The sequence below is a fragment of the Ammodytes marinus genome (genome assembly GCF_949987685.1).
Source record: "Ammodytes marinus genome assembly, chromosome: 9".
Lineage (NCBI taxonomy): Eukaryota > Metazoa > Chordata > Actinopteri > Uranoscopiformes > Ammodytidae > Ammodytes > Ammodytes marinus.
This window is the reverse complement of record NC_137213.1, coordinates 2,717,291-2,734,460: the sequence shown is the minus strand read 5'-3', so window position 1 is coordinate 2,734,460 and position 17,170 is coordinate 2,717,291. Positions and strand designations below refer to the sequence as shown.

The 17,170-nt window shown below is 41.3% G+C and overlaps 1 protein-coding gene across 1 annotated transcript in view; it reads right to left on the bottom strand.

Annotated features, from left to right (window-relative positions):
• Nucleotides 1–2,609: 2,609 nt before the first annotated feature.
• LOC307255800 (xenotropic and polytropic retrovirus receptor 1 homolog) overlaps nucleotides 2,610–17,170 on the bottom strand; it is a 66,266-nt gene continuing 51,705 nt past the window's right edge. Inside the window, exons 12-15 of the mRNA XM_080034590.1 lie at nucleotides 13,159–13,325; nucleotides 12,920–13,059; nucleotides 12,089–12,304; nucleotides 2,610–9,818 (exon numbers count right to left, since the gene is read on the bottom strand). Of these exons, the coding sequence (XP_079890716.1) occupies nucleotides 9,764–9,818; nucleotides 12,089–12,304; nucleotides 12,920–13,059; nucleotides 13,159–13,325 (578 nt within the window). The 3' untranslated portion in view covers nucleotides 2,610–9,763. The remainder of the gene's footprint in view (nucleotides 9,819–12,088; nucleotides 12,305–12,919; nucleotides 13,060–13,158; nucleotides 13,326–17,170) is intronic.

The window sequence follows — 17,170 nt, the reverse complement described above, 5'->3', positions numbered from 1 at the left end:
AATCACATACTCTTTTCTTTTTACTACACTACATACTAAAGTACAGAAGAGTTGTAGGGTCACAGGAAGAAAAAAAATGAGATACGTTTATTTTTTCATTATGTCGAGAAATGTCAAGAATAGTGCTTTTGGAGTTAGTGGCATTTATGTATTTTCAGCACACTACAATTGATGTGCACGTTTTGGGAGTTCCTAATTCTTTTTCTGGCATACTATATAGTATGGAAGTATGGGGATTGGAATGCAGGAAAAATGAGCTACTTTATACCTAATGCCTTGACATGGTCAGATAGGTTGACTATGTAACAATCAAGTCTGGCTCTTGATGACTCAATGCTAATCTGAGTCTGGGGGCTTCCAGGATGATGCAAATGATATGATGGGTTTACTTTGAATCCCTCAGAGTGGAGGTCCACAGTAGGGTGTCAGTTAAGCAGTGAGTTATCTAGCATCATCGCAGATCCAAAAGTGAATAAAACATGATAAAAATCATCAAAACCGACATTGGGAAGGATTGTTACCTGCTCCGCCATTGTAGGCGCATACACATTCACCCATCTGTCGCTCTGCACGTGCACCGGCAGTGAGACGTGCCGGTTTGTAGCGTTCTCTCTTCTGATTGGTTATCAGTGGGATCCCCGAAAAGTTTATATGCCGATTACATGCAGAGCGGGTGACTGAGAGATCGGAGTAATGAAACACACACTATATAAGTGATCACTGTATGAATAAAGAGCGATTTAACAAGTATATTAACATAAATATATCGCTTACTTCACCTCTAATGCGTTAAGGTACATTTCTGGTACTACGATTGGTAGTCGTCTTGGTGTGTCTTCGCCTGAAGTCGGTGAAATCTGTAAACTGCCTGCGGAAGGAAAAGGCGAGACACAACGCGACTATACAGTAGCAGACCTATGGAATGGAGGAGATGCTGCGAAGCTTAAATATAGGCCTACATTCTATCCTACCTGTACGTCTATTTATCAGGTAGGAAATGAAAACCCAAACGTGACACCTACAGTAACCTTTCAGTGCATTGTAATCCGACAGCAACTGCAGGAAAAGGAGCTTCATGAACAACATTCTCTTTCCTTGTAGGCCTATACTGACAATTTGTTTTAAGGTCACGTGTTCATTTCAAATCATTATTTATAAATGTGTTTAAAAAGATCTCTCGAGGACTCCTACCTTTTCATAGATTTAGGAGCTAGTTTTAGCGCTATAATGCTTTGTGAATTACACTTATCTTAAAAAGTTACAAGTTCTAAAATAAGGAGTGAAACACGGCCGCCCATTATTTTTAAGAGATACTCCTAAATCAGCAAGTTAGGACCAAGCCCCAACATCAGCGATTTTTACTAGCATCCAATAAGGAAGTGACACACATTACAGTGGCCACTGGGGGTGGTACCAAGACTGAGCAATTTTTCTTTGACTCACTTGGCCGTTTTCACAGTCTTATTAAACCTATTAACCACAATAGGTCTAGAGCTGCGACGATTAATCGACAAATCGATTATTAAAATAATCGCCAACTATTTTGATAATCGATTAATCGTTTCAAGTAATTTTTTAATAAAAAATGTCCGAATTCTCTGATTACAGCTTCTCAAATGTGAATATTTTCTGGTTTCTTTAATCCTATTATGACATTAAACTGAAATATCTTTGTGTTTTGGACATAACAATACATTTGAGGACGTCAACATGGGCTTTGGAAAATGTATCAACATTTTTCAACATTTTTCACAATTTTCTGACATTTTACGGGCCAAAACACTAATCGGTTAATAATCGATTAATCGAGAAAATAATCGACAGATTAATCGATTATCAAAATAATCGTTAGTTGCAGCCCTAAATAGGTCCACAAAACCATTCTAGTCTGTATGTTTAGGTCATATCTCCATGACAACACTGAGGGGGGTGAATTTTTTTCGAGCAGGCTGGTTTTTATTCTTTTGGAGGTTAAAATGTATTGGCGCGATCTCTTGAGTGACAGCTCTCCGCCCGTTGTCCCTCACTTTGCCTCGGCGGTATACGTCAGCTAGATGCGACGTCGATTCCCTTTTTCGGCAAGAGGAGTGAGGCGGAGTAAAAATCTCACAAAATGGCGACGCGCATAAACCAGGATTATTGGATGCCGTGTGAATAACTGAGGTCAGCCCGGATGCTACATCCATTTTAATATATTATCTATGGTTAGGACCTACACTTAGCCTTAAGATGTTTTGTGAATACCGCCCCAGGTTTCTAGCCCTGCGTTCCAATCCCCATACTTCCCTACTATTTAGTATGCCAGAAAAGACTTAGGATGTCCCAATACATGCATGTCAATTGTAGTATACTGAAAATACATAAATGCCCCTATAACTCAATTGCATTTAGAAGTAGTCATCTTTATTCTTGACATTTCTCGACATAGTGAGAAAAAATCTTCCCTATTTGATTTTTTTCTCTCCTGCGGCCCTAAAACTCTTCCGTCTGTACTTTAGTATGTAGTGTAGTAAAAAGAAAGAGTATGTTAGTTTGAGAAGAGAAATAAGACTCCCAGACACAAACACCTTGAGCTTCAGCGCATTTTTACTGAAAAACTGTAAGGGGGGGAGGGTTGGTGAACCAGGCACCTCTGTAGCATCACGCTGCTACTGTACATACAAGACAACACCCACGGCACAGTTAACCGATTATACAAGGCTGCTAATCAATATATTCATGTTCATGGATTGTAGAATTAACAGCTCTGGGTCATACGTTGGTGGGGGTTGGGGAGGGGGGGGGGGGGTCAGAACAGAAGAATGAGGATCAACAAGCTCTGCAATTTATTTCAAATCCTACAAAATGCACTGGTTTTCTAGAACATGGAGACACATTTGGCTCCACTTTAGTTTAGTTACAATCCTGCTTCAGTTATATTGAATATCAAGAGAATTTCGATCCAGTCCGAAATGTGGGTTTGTTCCACACTGAGACATCTGGGCCAGTGAGCATGAAGTGATTAGAATCAAATGACTTCAAAAAATATGCAACTGCGACTTTGTGGTGTGAAGGGCAATGTGATTCTATGAACCTATGGTCTTGATGTCTAAGATGAATCTATAGGGTCTATAGGTAATCTGTAGGGTCATTCTCCACGCTCCCGGGGCCCAGAGTTTCAGTGAGTATTGCAGGATGATGACTGGTGTGGATACAACACCAAACCAATCAGGTACACGCAAAGCATCCTGACACGACAGGCGGGCTTACCAAACACCAAAAGACTTCAAATCCTCAGACTTTTTGAAATACACAACATTTTTGCTTTAGAAACAAAGTATTTGAGAGGGTTAAGGGTTAGGTTTAGGCAACAACAGAAGCCACTGGGACGTCCTGGACATGAAGACTGGACAGCAACTGTGTGTTTTGAACATTTAGGAACACTTCAGAAATGCTCCACTACAGAACTGAACATGGTCCCTACCTGGGTCTACACAGCCCAGTATCTTTATGGTTTCTGGTGCACCTATGAACTCTATGGATTTAAGACATTGGGCCTCATACAAGAATCATTGGTATGGAAACATTGGTTTGTAAGTGTACAAGGGATTTAAAAGAACTTATTGCATTGCCAAGACCTGTAGTACTAGTCATCTACACCGTAAAAAGTTCCTAAGAAAATGTTAGGAAAAGTCCCATTCTCAAGGCAACTGTATTCACTAGATTTTGTAGGCCAACCTCAACTGACTACATTCATCTTTTGGTGAGATAACTAATCATATGTCATTTAACTTCCAGTTTTGAGTCCCTCAAACTAAGACTTCAGTTTGAACAGTAACACTGTTTAACTTGGTTTTGTTGTTGTTAAACGTATAAGAGTTGGCACAACTGTTATCGTTTGAAATTCTTGGTTTGTAGAACTCAACTTTTTTCTATATACATATGAAAAGATACATTTTCATTACATATGAATTATACGTTATCTCAACAAAAGATAATTAGTTGGTTAAGATGTAGGCTGCTCATTAAAACTTCAGAAAATCTAGTGTATTGCAAATGAGTTTTCCTAAGCTTTAAATGAATGAAGTGCATAGTGAGTGGGGTTTTGCTTGAGAAAAGACGTTTAGGATAAGAATACAAAAAGGTTGTTGTATGAGGCCCATTGAGTAACTTTGTTGTGGAGCAGCTGATGACTTTTTAAAAACCACATTGAGATTTAAGTTGAAAAACATTCCTAGGACAATCTGAAAGAACTTCTGTTTGGTCCATAACATATCCACCAGTCTGGAGGTGGGCTGAGTATCGTTTGAAATATCTGATAAAAGTGAAGATAACAATAAAATAAACCACATGTGTGTAAGTGCTGCATGTTGTCTGAATATAAAATGCATTCCATAACTGTGCCTACACATGAAGTCTAAAATGAGCTAAACATTGGTCGAAATGAGGAACGGTCTCAACGGATAATAAGTGAACAAGACCACAGAAATATTTGATGCTGACTTTAGAAACTCTTCTACGCTATAGATCTACATTACAAGTGGTACAAAACAAAATTGAATATAGAAACCCAGCCCAAACCTCTACAGATGGATTTCATTTGATTGACATGGGGGAGGGAGTTCACCTGTCCGTCACAAATCAAACATTTTCACATACAGTAGAAGCAGCGTTGTCTTCACATGAAATGGGAAAAAAACCAGTCAGCCACTTGAATGGTGAAAGGACACCATTTTTTCTATTTCAAACTGTAAATCAACATGGTCCAAACCAATCGGAAACCTAGTCAGCCTGCCTGCAGCTGAACAGTTCAAATGCTGAGTTCAGGTTCATAACAAGTTAAACGTGCGACATCATTGCTTGGTTGTGGTGTTGAAGGTACAGTTATGGGGAGATCCATCCTATGCATTGATCCAACAAAATAAAAAGAATTTCACTTACTAGAGGTTCTTTGCTATACCTTATTTATATTACAGATTTGAGATATATGGCGGAGATAGATGGTGTCGTTTGTGTAAGAAACAAATACACATTGAGTCAAGAGAAAGAAGAAGAAGAGGCAGGTGACAGGGAGCTAGCGTGCTACTAGCAAGTTAGAAGGCTAAGGTGCAAACGTGCTCACAGTGTCCTGAGTTCAAACCTATACACATCTCACCTCCCACTACACTGTCACTATGGAATATGCTGACTTTTTGAAGAACAGGAATGGCTTTTATAATAATCATATTTCAATAAAAAGTTACGTGTCTCGCTATGAGAACCTGAGGAATTACAAAATAAAAGTCCTGAACAAATGCACAGCACTTGAACATGAGACAAGTGAAGTGTTCTCTTTGGATAGAATGATTGTTGTCTACGGCATTGAAATGTTACAAGCAGTGAAGGCAGTGCCCTCATTTCAAAGCATGTGTAGAAATGTTCTTGGAATAAAAGCTCTAGAAAACAAGAGTACAACCCTGTGTTTAGTTGAGTGTGTGAATAACACTCCACTGGAGCAACAAAAGGCAAAGTCTTCCATCTGTTCACCAGTTATACATCTGAAAATAGATTCTCTAGTGATACACAGTAACACATATTTACCCTCTACTCACTTGGCAGCTTTCAGTGTTTGTACTAGACAACATCTCTGCAGTATCAAGTAATGCCACACAGGATCTAGAATATCTCAATAAGCCTTCCACAGTCAACCCATCAAGGAATACTATGCTTATTTTAAAAACTTTAATAAAAATAAAGCTTTTATTTGATATTTTTTTCCACATAAATGATAAGTCAAGGTTATTCCAGTTATTCATCGTTGATGGGCACAGAACTCATATTGGAGCCTCAGCAACTTCCTGTAAAGCCAGAAAACTGATTGTCTCCTTGACAACATCTGTTAGATCCACTGTGGCTCCTTAAAGGCCCAATCATACTACAGAGTAGTACAGAGAAATCTAGACACACGTCTTTATGAAATATTTTTGCTCAAAAGTGTTGGTCTGTGTCAAGCTAACCAGGTTGCTAAAAGATTAGCACAGTCAAAAAAGGGGCAATGCTGTATGCAACTATACAGGTACAAGAGGCTGTCGGGAATGATGGAGCGCATTTTAAAGATATAATCACGCTGCAAAATATTATAGTAGTATTAATAGTCCAAAGTGGTGCAACACAAAATGTAAATTGACTGTGCTTTGTTTGAATCTTTGTAGAACTGTTCAGCTAGCACAGATGATCTGGCTGAGAATTTTAACATTCTTTAATGTTTGATGTAGTTGATTACAAGGCGAATATTCTGACTGTCAAACAGGTGCATGTGAGCAGTGCAAAACGTGCTGCCTCCACCCAGCAGCATCATAGCAACCACATGCTACATTATGTAGCTAAACAAACACCAGTGTTAGCGCTGAGCTTCCACTTTAAAGCATCATTCAGATATTGCTTCTTATGTACTATATTATCACATAGACATTATACATTTACTATAACTCATGGCCTACTTTCTATATCATGTGAAATATACCATATTTGACCGTCTTTATTGAAACTAAACCGAAAAAATACAGTATGAACATCAATAAGAAAACTGATGATACGCTAATGATAGCATGCAATGAGATGGCATTAAAAAAAAAAAAAGGTATTTTTTCCGTCAAATTATTAAAATTAAGAGTTGATTTCACTCAGCTCTGGTTGACCAAGATGAAAAACTTGGCACGTAAAGCTTGTCAAATGCACGCATCTTTTCACAAACTATTTGTTTTGTCTACTGACAAACCGGCTGGTGCTAGCTCTCTGATGCATGGTTTGCGTGGGTGCATATCAACCCACGGACGTATTGATCCCTGTTGCCCGACTTTAAAATCACAGCTTCCTGAATGATTTTCAAGACAGTGACAAACTAAACTGCATCCACAAGCTTTGAACATGGCCGTGTTGATTGGCGTATTAATAAAAAGCAAAGAGTATGTAAGTATATGGAATGTGAAAAAGCACCTGAAGTTAGCTACCAAGCCAAGCCGACAGCAATGGCTCCAATGGTAAATGAAGTGTTGTGTTGAATGAATCCTATTCTGCTGCTCTGAGACACCTGGTTCATCCATCTATTCATTAAGAGTTTTCTCATCTTTTTTCTTTAAGCTGCCGTCAATGAAACACAAGACTCTCTGTTTATGAAAAGGCCACCAATCATAGGAAGGCTGGAGTTCTTTGAATGTGATGTATACTACTTCTGCAGTGTTGAGTTGCAGTGATGACAGAGTAACACTATTGAGCCAGTGTTTGAGAAACAGTGTTGAATGGAACATGAACATACTGAACCTACAAACTAAAACTACATTAAAATGAAATTCCCCAAAGTCAAACATCTTTCTCTCAACCAAGCATGTCCGTTAAAGTGTTAAAAGCACTTATGGAACCTGTGTTACACATACAGAGTGTATCTCATGAGTGTATAAAACAGCCAATCAGATTGACTCCCATACGGATCCTTCAACACCAAACCTAGCTTGAAGAGACACTTTCTTTCAGATTCAAGTTGAACCACACCATCCATTTGACTGGGACACTTTGGACCAGTGTGTGATAAGACAGGTGACACCTCCCATTCCTTTTCACCATTGTCACATTTCAAATCAAGCAGTTTAACACACGTTAACAAACATTATGAATGAATCAGGGACATTTCAGAGGACAAAATAAAAAAAAATATCCTTGTGACCCATGTCAACTCTTGTTTTTTAAAGTGTCCAAACAGATAGACAGATAGATGGCTTAGAGACATCACTCCCACTCATAAATACATAGATAATAAAGTTGGCATACATTCAGCAAAAACTATCAGTTCCAGATGGAAATCTTTTCCATGTGGGTGTGAGTGGGGATTTACTGCCGTTCAGATTATCTTCATCCTTTTTTTTTCTGGAAAGAAAAGAGCAATGTTCCTTCTCAGCTCCACGGCTGATCAAGTCATCCCAGCTGCTGTTCCATACAGTCTGAACTCAGCACTGAGTTTTTTTTTTTTTTTTTTCTCTCTATGGAGATATTTTTCGTAATATTTCCACACCGCCTCCTACTTTGGTCCGTCTCATATTTACAACCACGGTTTACAAATAATTGCTAGTCTATGAATGTGTGTATATGTGTGTGCGTGTGTTTTCTTTTCAAAGTCTCAAAAAGGTTATTGGTCGAGTGTTGCACATCCATGAACAATAAAACGTCTGTGTGTTTGCGCACGTGCACACACAATAGGCATTCCCTCTCCGATTCAGTCTTCCTACAAAGTGCATGTTTATGTTTCTGTGTGTGTGTGTGTGTGTGTGTGTGTGTGTGTGTGTGTGTGTGTGTGTGTGTGTGTATCTAAAGCGTGTAAGGTGCAGGTAGGCAGCTCTGTGATGATTTGAAGGGGCTAAGTTGAAGAGTGGGACTTGGCGTTTCCAAATGTTCATCAGTATATAGTCTGTTGTCCTGTGGAAAACGCCAGGGGGAGGAGGAGAAGGTCGCAAGGCCAAAAAAAAAGTCACTGAAAGCACAGATGAGACTTTGCATTCTCCTATGGAAAGACAGCTTCATACCGAGGTCCACATGACAGGTTGACTTGAGGTGTGAATGGTCTCATCGTGTAGTCAAGGCCTTTGTCTTAGCATTTTAGCAGCAACAATGGAATACCCGCCGATAATGTTATAACGGCCACTAACAGAATTATTTTTCATTTTAAATGTAGTAAAAGCCGATGACGAAGTAACTTGCCAATAACGTAATGACATTTGTATTGGCTGGTTGTTACATTATTGGGCGGGTTTGAACAAATCCTCTAAATATGTACTAGAGCTGATTATGTAATGATATACTAATATCACTATTATTACTTTAAAGTGCTCTATGCTTATACAAGTTTGATTGATTGGCTATGAAGTATCATACTTCCATGACACGTGTCCTTACTGTTGCCTATCCTACTGATAGACCTGACCACACAAACCCGCCCTATCCAAATGAAATAGTGATATAAATGCCTCCATTGACTCTACTTATATAGTGCTTTTCACTGATTTCCTCAGACTCAAAGTGCTTTGCATTGTTGGTTCAGAAATGTTATTACGTCATTGGCTAGTTACTACATTATCTTATCTTACTCTTATTCAATTAAGAACTGAAAAATGATTACGTAATTGGCATTTTTATGTTATGGGCGGTTCTTGCGTTATGGGCGGTTGGTTATTCCATTCCTGGCTGCTACAGTGTTACCTGAATGCTGGGAGGTGGAGACTGAACGGGTAAAGGCTGGGAGGAAAGCTATGGTCCTTGACAGCAGTAGGGTCTGAAGGTGCACTGTCTCTCACTGTGTAGAGCAGAGAGGGAGCGAGGTCACTGCCTGTCAGGGCCATGGGCCTGGAGCATCTCCATTGAGCTGCGTTGTTCATGCGAGGCTGAGGAATGGCTGCAGTTTAAGACTTCCTCTCTGGGTGACTGTGTGGATGGAAGGGGGAGAGTTTCCCACCCCACCGCTCCATAATAAGCCCACCTCTGGTTATTATCGAAGGTAAAGGAGTAGTAGTAGCTTTGATGGCCATGTTGCTGCTGGTTCCCTTTGTCAGAGAGGTCAAAGTTCCTCCCTGTAACACAGTTCTGAACCCAACAGCGGCTCATGCGTTTTGGGGGAAAAGGATAACGTTAAGCATGGGGGGGTTTTCAAACCGTCCTAGGTTTGACGCCCAACTGGCTGGGTAGATTCCTTCAATTAGGAGGTGGAGCTTCCTCCTCCTTTGAATAGATTCTGAACCCAGGCCAGGGGCGTGGCCTGATGTCAGGAGTCATCGTCTGTGTCCTCGATCAGGACCTTGGTGTCCCTGGTCCTGGACCTGGAGGGGGGGGGGGAGAGGGAGGCTTTACAGGGCTGACTGACAGTGTTACACCATGAGCATAGTAATGCCACTCACACAGGTCATCATATGTGATAAAAACCACATTGTGTGTGTGTGTGTGTGTGTGTGCGTGCGTGTGGGCCTGTCGCGATAAGCAATAAATCAATTAATTGCGCGGTAAATTAAAACGAGCGATAATGTGTGCGTCTGTGTGTGCAAAACCAATTCCACCTTGCTGCTTTGCTTAAACCGCTGCAAACTACTGCATATTCATACCAGAGAGTGAGGACTGATCGCTCAAAGAGATATGGGGTTTCTTCAAAGTAAGAGAATAACTATTGTGTTGGTGTTGCACTTCCTCAGAGATAAATTTGTGATATTCAATAAAAAATAAATCTAAATAATTCATCTAAAAGACAGGCTTTCCGTTTAGTCTTTTAAAGAGACCCTCCATGATGTTGGGGCGAGGAAGCAGTGGATATATTGGGACTTTTGAGTTCCTTTCGCTGAATCAATCTACAACATCCTACATTTCCCATCAGGCAAAGTGATGGTATCTTTTGGTAGACCTCAAACCTTATGCCCCTAAGTTGTAACAAAGGCAATAGATATACAGCCATCCCGTTGAGCCATCCTATGTGCTTGTGTGTGTGTGTGTGTGTGTGTGTGTGTGTGTGTGTGTGTGTGTGTGTGTGTGTGTGTGTGTGTGTGTGTGTGTGTGTGTGTGTGTGTGTGTGTGTGTGTGTGTGTGTGTAGTAGGGTTGGGCACCGAAACCCGGTACCAGTATGGCACCGGTGCCGACGTAAGCGGTAGTAACCAGACCGAATAAGAATGAAAGTTTCGGTGCCTCATTTCGGTGCCGCCGTCCATGGGTGCCGCCTTTCTTTATATGTCCATGGGTGCCGCCCCCTGCTGTAGTCACGTTTGTATTTTGACAGACTGATCGCTCTTTATGTCATGATCGATGAAGCATGTCCGCTCGCGGATGCTGTTCTGTGAACACCGCAAGGAGCATTTCTCACCGGGCTGTGAGTGACGAGAACGAGCCCGACCGTCTCGAGGAGCGCGCGCACGAGTGCTCAACACTCGCTCACGTTCGCAGTTTCACAGACTGATCGCTCTTTATGTCAGACTATTGTTGAACGTCAATGCAATGCATTTCTTTTTGCAAATGACACGCGATCTAGCAGTATTGTCACGCATGTATTAGGCACGTGTAGGCTGACGATGAGGCAGCGGCCGCCTGCACGCTTCCTCCCGTCAGCTGTTCTAGTGCTGCCTTTACGCACGGCGGTGGAGACAAACCCAAAAAACACACAGCGGAACACGGCGGCCCGGTGATATGGAAACGTTTAACAAGACACTTCATAAAGACACACTTAAAATAATGATCTCTGCCCATACAAAAAGCTCTGACTTGGATAACGTTATGGAGCGATCGATTTATAAAACCATCCGGTAGGCTACATGTGTCTGATGACGGGCCGTTATATTAATAATAAACAGCGCTGCACATTATAACAGCATGTACTTTAAAGATCTCGTATCCATCCTGAAAAGGCAAACATGACATTTTTTCTGCACAAAAATGGTTAATTTGACAAAGTTAATAGTTGTGGTCTTATCTTTACAGAAGACTTCTTTGTATTTTTTATGTCAGTTGAATTTTGTTTCAAGTTAAATGCAAATGAGCACTGTTAATATTCCAAAAGGCTAACGCTCTTCCTTGACTGTTTTCAGTCTGTGGTTCTCATTGGGTGTACTTATTTCCTTACTGTAAATCCAATACTGCATTTAATTTCATATGGGTGTTTTATATGTGTATCTATTTTAATTTTTAAGGTGTTGTATTGTTCAGGTCATAAGGACACTTTCTTATCAAAATGATTACTTTTAGCTAAAGTTTTAAAATGGAGATTAGATTACCTGGTAGTCTCCACGTTAATCTCCATTATTATATTGTTTGAAACAGTATTGTTGTATTAGATAGTATGTCAATTGTGTGAATTTTATTTTATTTACATTTTAAAATAATTTATCTGTAAGTTACTCGTAATTATATTGTTAAAGTTAATTGTGTTAAATTTGGCACTGGATATAAAAGGGCATTATTTTTTGACAAAGTGTGTGCAATTTGAGGCTTTAAAGTACCGGTAAAAGTACCGGTTAAGCACCGGAACCGTTTCAAAAGTACCGGGTAGTAACCGGTATCAGAAAAAACCCAACCGATACCCAACCCTAGTGTGTAGTGTCTAGTGTGACTCACTGTGAGGCCAGCCGGGGCCTGCGTATGCTGTAGTTCTTCTTCCAGTTCTTCTTGCCCTGGCGGTTCCTCACCCCGTCCTCCTGGTCCATCATCTGCTCCAGCAGTGTCTGGTCGTCAGCGTTGAGAGGAGCCACACTGATGTCCCTGACGGCCCTGAACTCACCACAGTTGTTCAGGTGCTCGTTCTCCAGGCGGAAGAAGTTCCACACAAAGCGCCTGGAGAGAGGCCAGAAACACACACACTGTAGCCAACATCTATTCATACTGAGAAGAAGTGAAGAATGACAATAGTCCACATCCTCAACACACTGTATCACAAGTCACAAATCATATGACTGAAATGGAAGATGGATTCAATAATACATTATCTTAGATATGAATGGATACATGATAGTCGGGTTTATGCCGGACCGTGATAGCCGCAGAGTATATATACAGTCTACGGGTCTACGAGTTGTTGAACAGCGCTGGCCACGGCAGCTACGTAACTATGGTGACATCATAACAGCTACGTAACTATGGTGACATCATAACAGCTACGTAACTATGGTGACATCATAGCAGCGGGACACAGTGTGTAGCGTCATCGGTACCCTGACAAAAGGGTGACAAAAAATAGGTCAAAACAGTCCGCTTATTTTGGAACCCCTTTCAACTTCTGACAGTGGAAACACAAATGAAGCCGTATCAAACCAAACTGAACAAGCCTTTAAGTATTCCCTGTGTTCTTTGGTTGAATGTATCATTTCCTGCTGTCCCCTGTTGATCAAGGCCCATAGCTGTGTGGCTGAACATCAAGGAAAGGGATAAGGAGCGTCACAGTGTGTTTACCTGAAGACCTCCAGTGGGGCCAACACAGTGGCCAGTATGTCAGAGATGCTATGAATCCCCGACACCGTGCTGAGGGAGAGGGTGATGGTCCAGGAGAAGCGCATCACCACATCCTCCACTATGGCACTGTAGTAGTAGGCCTGGAGGGGGGGGGGGGGACATACAGTTACTGACGGCCTCAAACTAGACTCAGAGTATCCCACACACAGAGGCTGCTCCCTGGCTGGAGATATATATACCTTGTGTGGGTAGACGATCTCCTCCCTCAGGAAGGTGTTCTCTCCTGCGTTGCGGTCAAACAGGCCCCAGTCCATCTTCAGATCCCAGATCAGTGTGTAGCAGGAGCTGACTATCAAACAGCCGATGTACAGGTAGAAGAATATCTGGGCGTCTGCGTGGGCTTCAGCTGGGGACAGAGGGGGAGTTTGTATGGGTTAACACATGGAACATGTTGATCAACCAGGTTTGATACATTTGCCCTGCGTTCCAAATCACATACTCTTTCTTTTTACTACACTACATACTAAAGTACAGAAGAGTTTTAGGGCCACATGAGAAAAAAAAATCTGATAAGGAAGTTTTTTTTCCTTCATTTTGTCGAGAAATGTCAAGAATAAAGATGAATACTGCAAAATGGTATTGGCGTTGGTGGGGCATTTATGTATTTTCAGCATACTACAATTGACGTGCATGTATTGGGACATCCTAAATCTTTTTCTGGCATACTAAATAGCAGGGAAGTATGGGGATTGGAACGCAGGGTTGGTTTTCTTAGAAGCCAGAGACCAGGGTTTTCCTTCACCAAAAAAGGTGGAGTCATTCTGGAGGACGCTTGTTGTAAAAAAAAGGGATAAAAATCACTTTTGACAAAATCAGTGAATATATCCGTACTGTGTGTGCGCGGTAACATTATATAAGATTACACAGACTTTAGGCTCTGTAAACTTGTATGTAAACAAAGGGGACCACCGTAGCTACTAGCATCATGCCCGTTTACAGAGCCTAGGTTGTGCTGTCACAGTACAGACAGGTAGCTGATCGTGAAAAGATATTCACTGATTTTGACCAAACATTTTTTTTGACAACAAGCGTTCTCTAGAATCACTAAATCCTCATTTAAGGACATAGGCAACCTATGTAGGCAAGACCATCCCAAAAGCATTCCTTTAACTTCTTCATACAAAGTGATTAAGCAACAGCTCAGACCTACATACATAATACAATCTGAAATTGTCCTGTCGATCACCTTGCTGTTAAGACGAGCTGCTTTATACTCAACATACAGTGAGCACACACAAGCAAATGATCTAACACTGGAGAAGGTCAGTTGTATTATGAAAACAATGTGTGATTTTCTACATTTCTTTCTACAAACTCACCCTGCGTTCCGAATCGCATACTCTTTCTTTTTTCTATTCTACATACTACATCCGATGATAAAAAATAATCTAGTTAGGATGCAGTAGGCATACTATTGGGATATACTTTTACTTATTTATTTCATCATAACATTGCGCCTTGATCTTGCCTGTTGCTTTTATATCCGTCGCATCCCCGTTTGTTTTCATATGGAGGCTCCGACTATATGACGCCACTTCAGGTTAGCACTGGATTGTGGGTTAGAATCGCTCAAATAGGATGCTGTTTTCAACACTAACAATCTTGGCCGGATGTAGTAGACATCCGGGTACTTCTAACCATCCTAAATCTGGCCACAAGAATCGGGACGTCCCAAATCTTTTTTCTACCATACTAAATAGTAGAAAGTATGCGATTCGGAACGGAGGGTCAGTTACCAGCTGAAATATTGACATGTTGACTGTTGTGGAGTGGGGTGGCAGTGAGCAATGTAATTACAGGCACATGATCGACAGAATAAAAGCTTTAAGGTCCCATGGATTCTGATATAAGAGTTGGTGTTCAAATGCTGAGCGTCACCCCAGTCTTTGCACAACAGACTGGGGTGTTAAATAAGTCAAGTGTTTCATTTTATTGGCCAGCATTGCAAGGAAATGAATTGTGTTTCTTTGGGCTTCCTGAAGGCTTTTAATGTGAAGGGTGGGAGAAGTATGACATGACTATGTTGTTGTACTGACGAAACTGTGTTACAATGTGTGTCTGTAATAAAAGGGGTTACACACTCACCGGCCACTTTATTAGGTACACCAGTTCAATTTCTTGTTAACACATATAACAAATCAGCCAATCACATGGCAGAAACTCAATGCATTTAGGCATGTAGACCTGGACGGGACAACTTATTGAAGTTAAAACCGAGCAACAAAATGGGGAAGAAAGGGGTTTTAAGTGACTTTGAACATGGCAATGTTGAGGGTGCCAGAAAGGCTGGTCTGAGAATTTCAGAAACTGCTGATCTGCTGATGCTCAATTTGACTTCAGCATGTTGTCTTGACCACGTCTACATGCATTGATTTTCTGCCATGTGATTGGCTGATTAGCTATTTGTTTTTATAAGCAATTGAACAGGTGTACCTAATAAAGTGGCCGGTGAGTGTAAATACAGTTAAGGCCTGTAGTGGATATTCCAATAATGGTGTATGTGTAAGCTCAGCCCTCTATGTTCTGAACACAGTAGATATATGCAGAGTTCATACAGCTTTTTAAGAGTAAACTTCAAGGAATTATCCAGCAGTTCCAACATAAAAGTTCAACTTTTCTAGAACATCTATATATATCATGAGTCATGATATATATATATACAGTATCTCACAAAAGTGAGTACACCCCTCACATTTCTTCTAATATTTAATTATATCTTTCCATGGGACAACACTGAAGAAATGACACTTTGATATAATGTAAAGTAGTCAGTGTACAGCTTGTATAACAGTGTAAATTTACTGTCGCCTCAAAATAACTCGACACACAGCCATTAATGTCTAAACTGAAGGCAACAAAAGTGAGTACACCCCTAAGAAAACATTTCCAAATTGGGCCCAAAGTGTCAATATTTTGTGTTGTCACCATTATTTTCCAGCACTACCTTAACCCTCTTGGGCATGGAGTTCACCAGAGCTTCACAGGTTCCCACTGGAATCCTCTTCCACCCATTCATGACGACATCACAGAGTTGGTCGATATTAGAGACCTTGCGCTCCTCCATCTCCCGTTTTAAGAAGCCCCAAAAATGCTCAATAGGGTTTATGGCTGGAGACATGCTTGGCCAGTCCATAACCTTTACCCTGAGCTTCTTTAGCAAGGCATTGGTCGTCTTGGAGGTGTGTTTAGGGTCATTATCATGTTGCAATACTGCCCTGCGGCCCAGTTTAAGAAGGTTGAGTGCACGTTTTCAGCGTCATACCAAGAGGTTGGCTTTGGAAAATAGACGTATGAATACTGCCAGCATTGCTGCAGGGCTTGAAGGGGTTGGGGGTCAACCTGTCAATGCTCAGACCATACGCCACACTCTGCATCATACTGGTCTGCATGGCTGTCATACCAGAAGGAAGCCTATTCTAAAGATGATGCACAAGAAAGCCCACAAACAGTTTGCTGAAGACAAGCAGACTACGGACATGGATTACTGCAACCATGTCCTGTGGTCTGATGAGACTAAGATAAACTTATTTGGTTCAGGTGGTGTTAAGAGTGTGGGGCGGCAACCAGGTGAGGAGTACAATAACAAGTGTGTCTTGCCTAGAGTCAAGCATGGTGGTTGGAGTGTCATGGTCTGGGGCTGCATGAGTGCTGCCAGCAGTGGGGATCTACAGTTCATTGAATGCTAACATGTACTGTGACATACTGAAGCAGAGCATGATCCCCTCCCTTCATAAACTGGGCCGCAGGGCAGTACTGCAACATGATAATGACCCCAAACACACCTCCAAGACGACCAGTGGCTTGCTAAAGAAGCTGAGGGTAAAGGTTATGACTGGCCAAACATGTCCCCAGACCTAAACCTTATTGAGCATTTTTGGGGCTTCTTAAAACAGGAGATGGAGGAGCGCAAGGTCTCCAGTATCCACCAGCTCCGTGATGTTGTCATGAATGAGTGGAAGAGGATTCCAGTGGCAACCTGTGAAGCTCTGGTGAACTCCATGCCCATGAGGGTTAAGGTAGTGCTGGAATATAATGGTGGCCACACAAAATATTGACACTTTGGGCCCAATTTGGACATTTTAACTCAGGGGTGTACTCACTTTTGCAACCGGCAGTTTAGACATTAATGGCTGTGTGTCGAGTTATTTTGAGGGGACAGTAAATTTACACCGTTATATAAGCTGTACACAC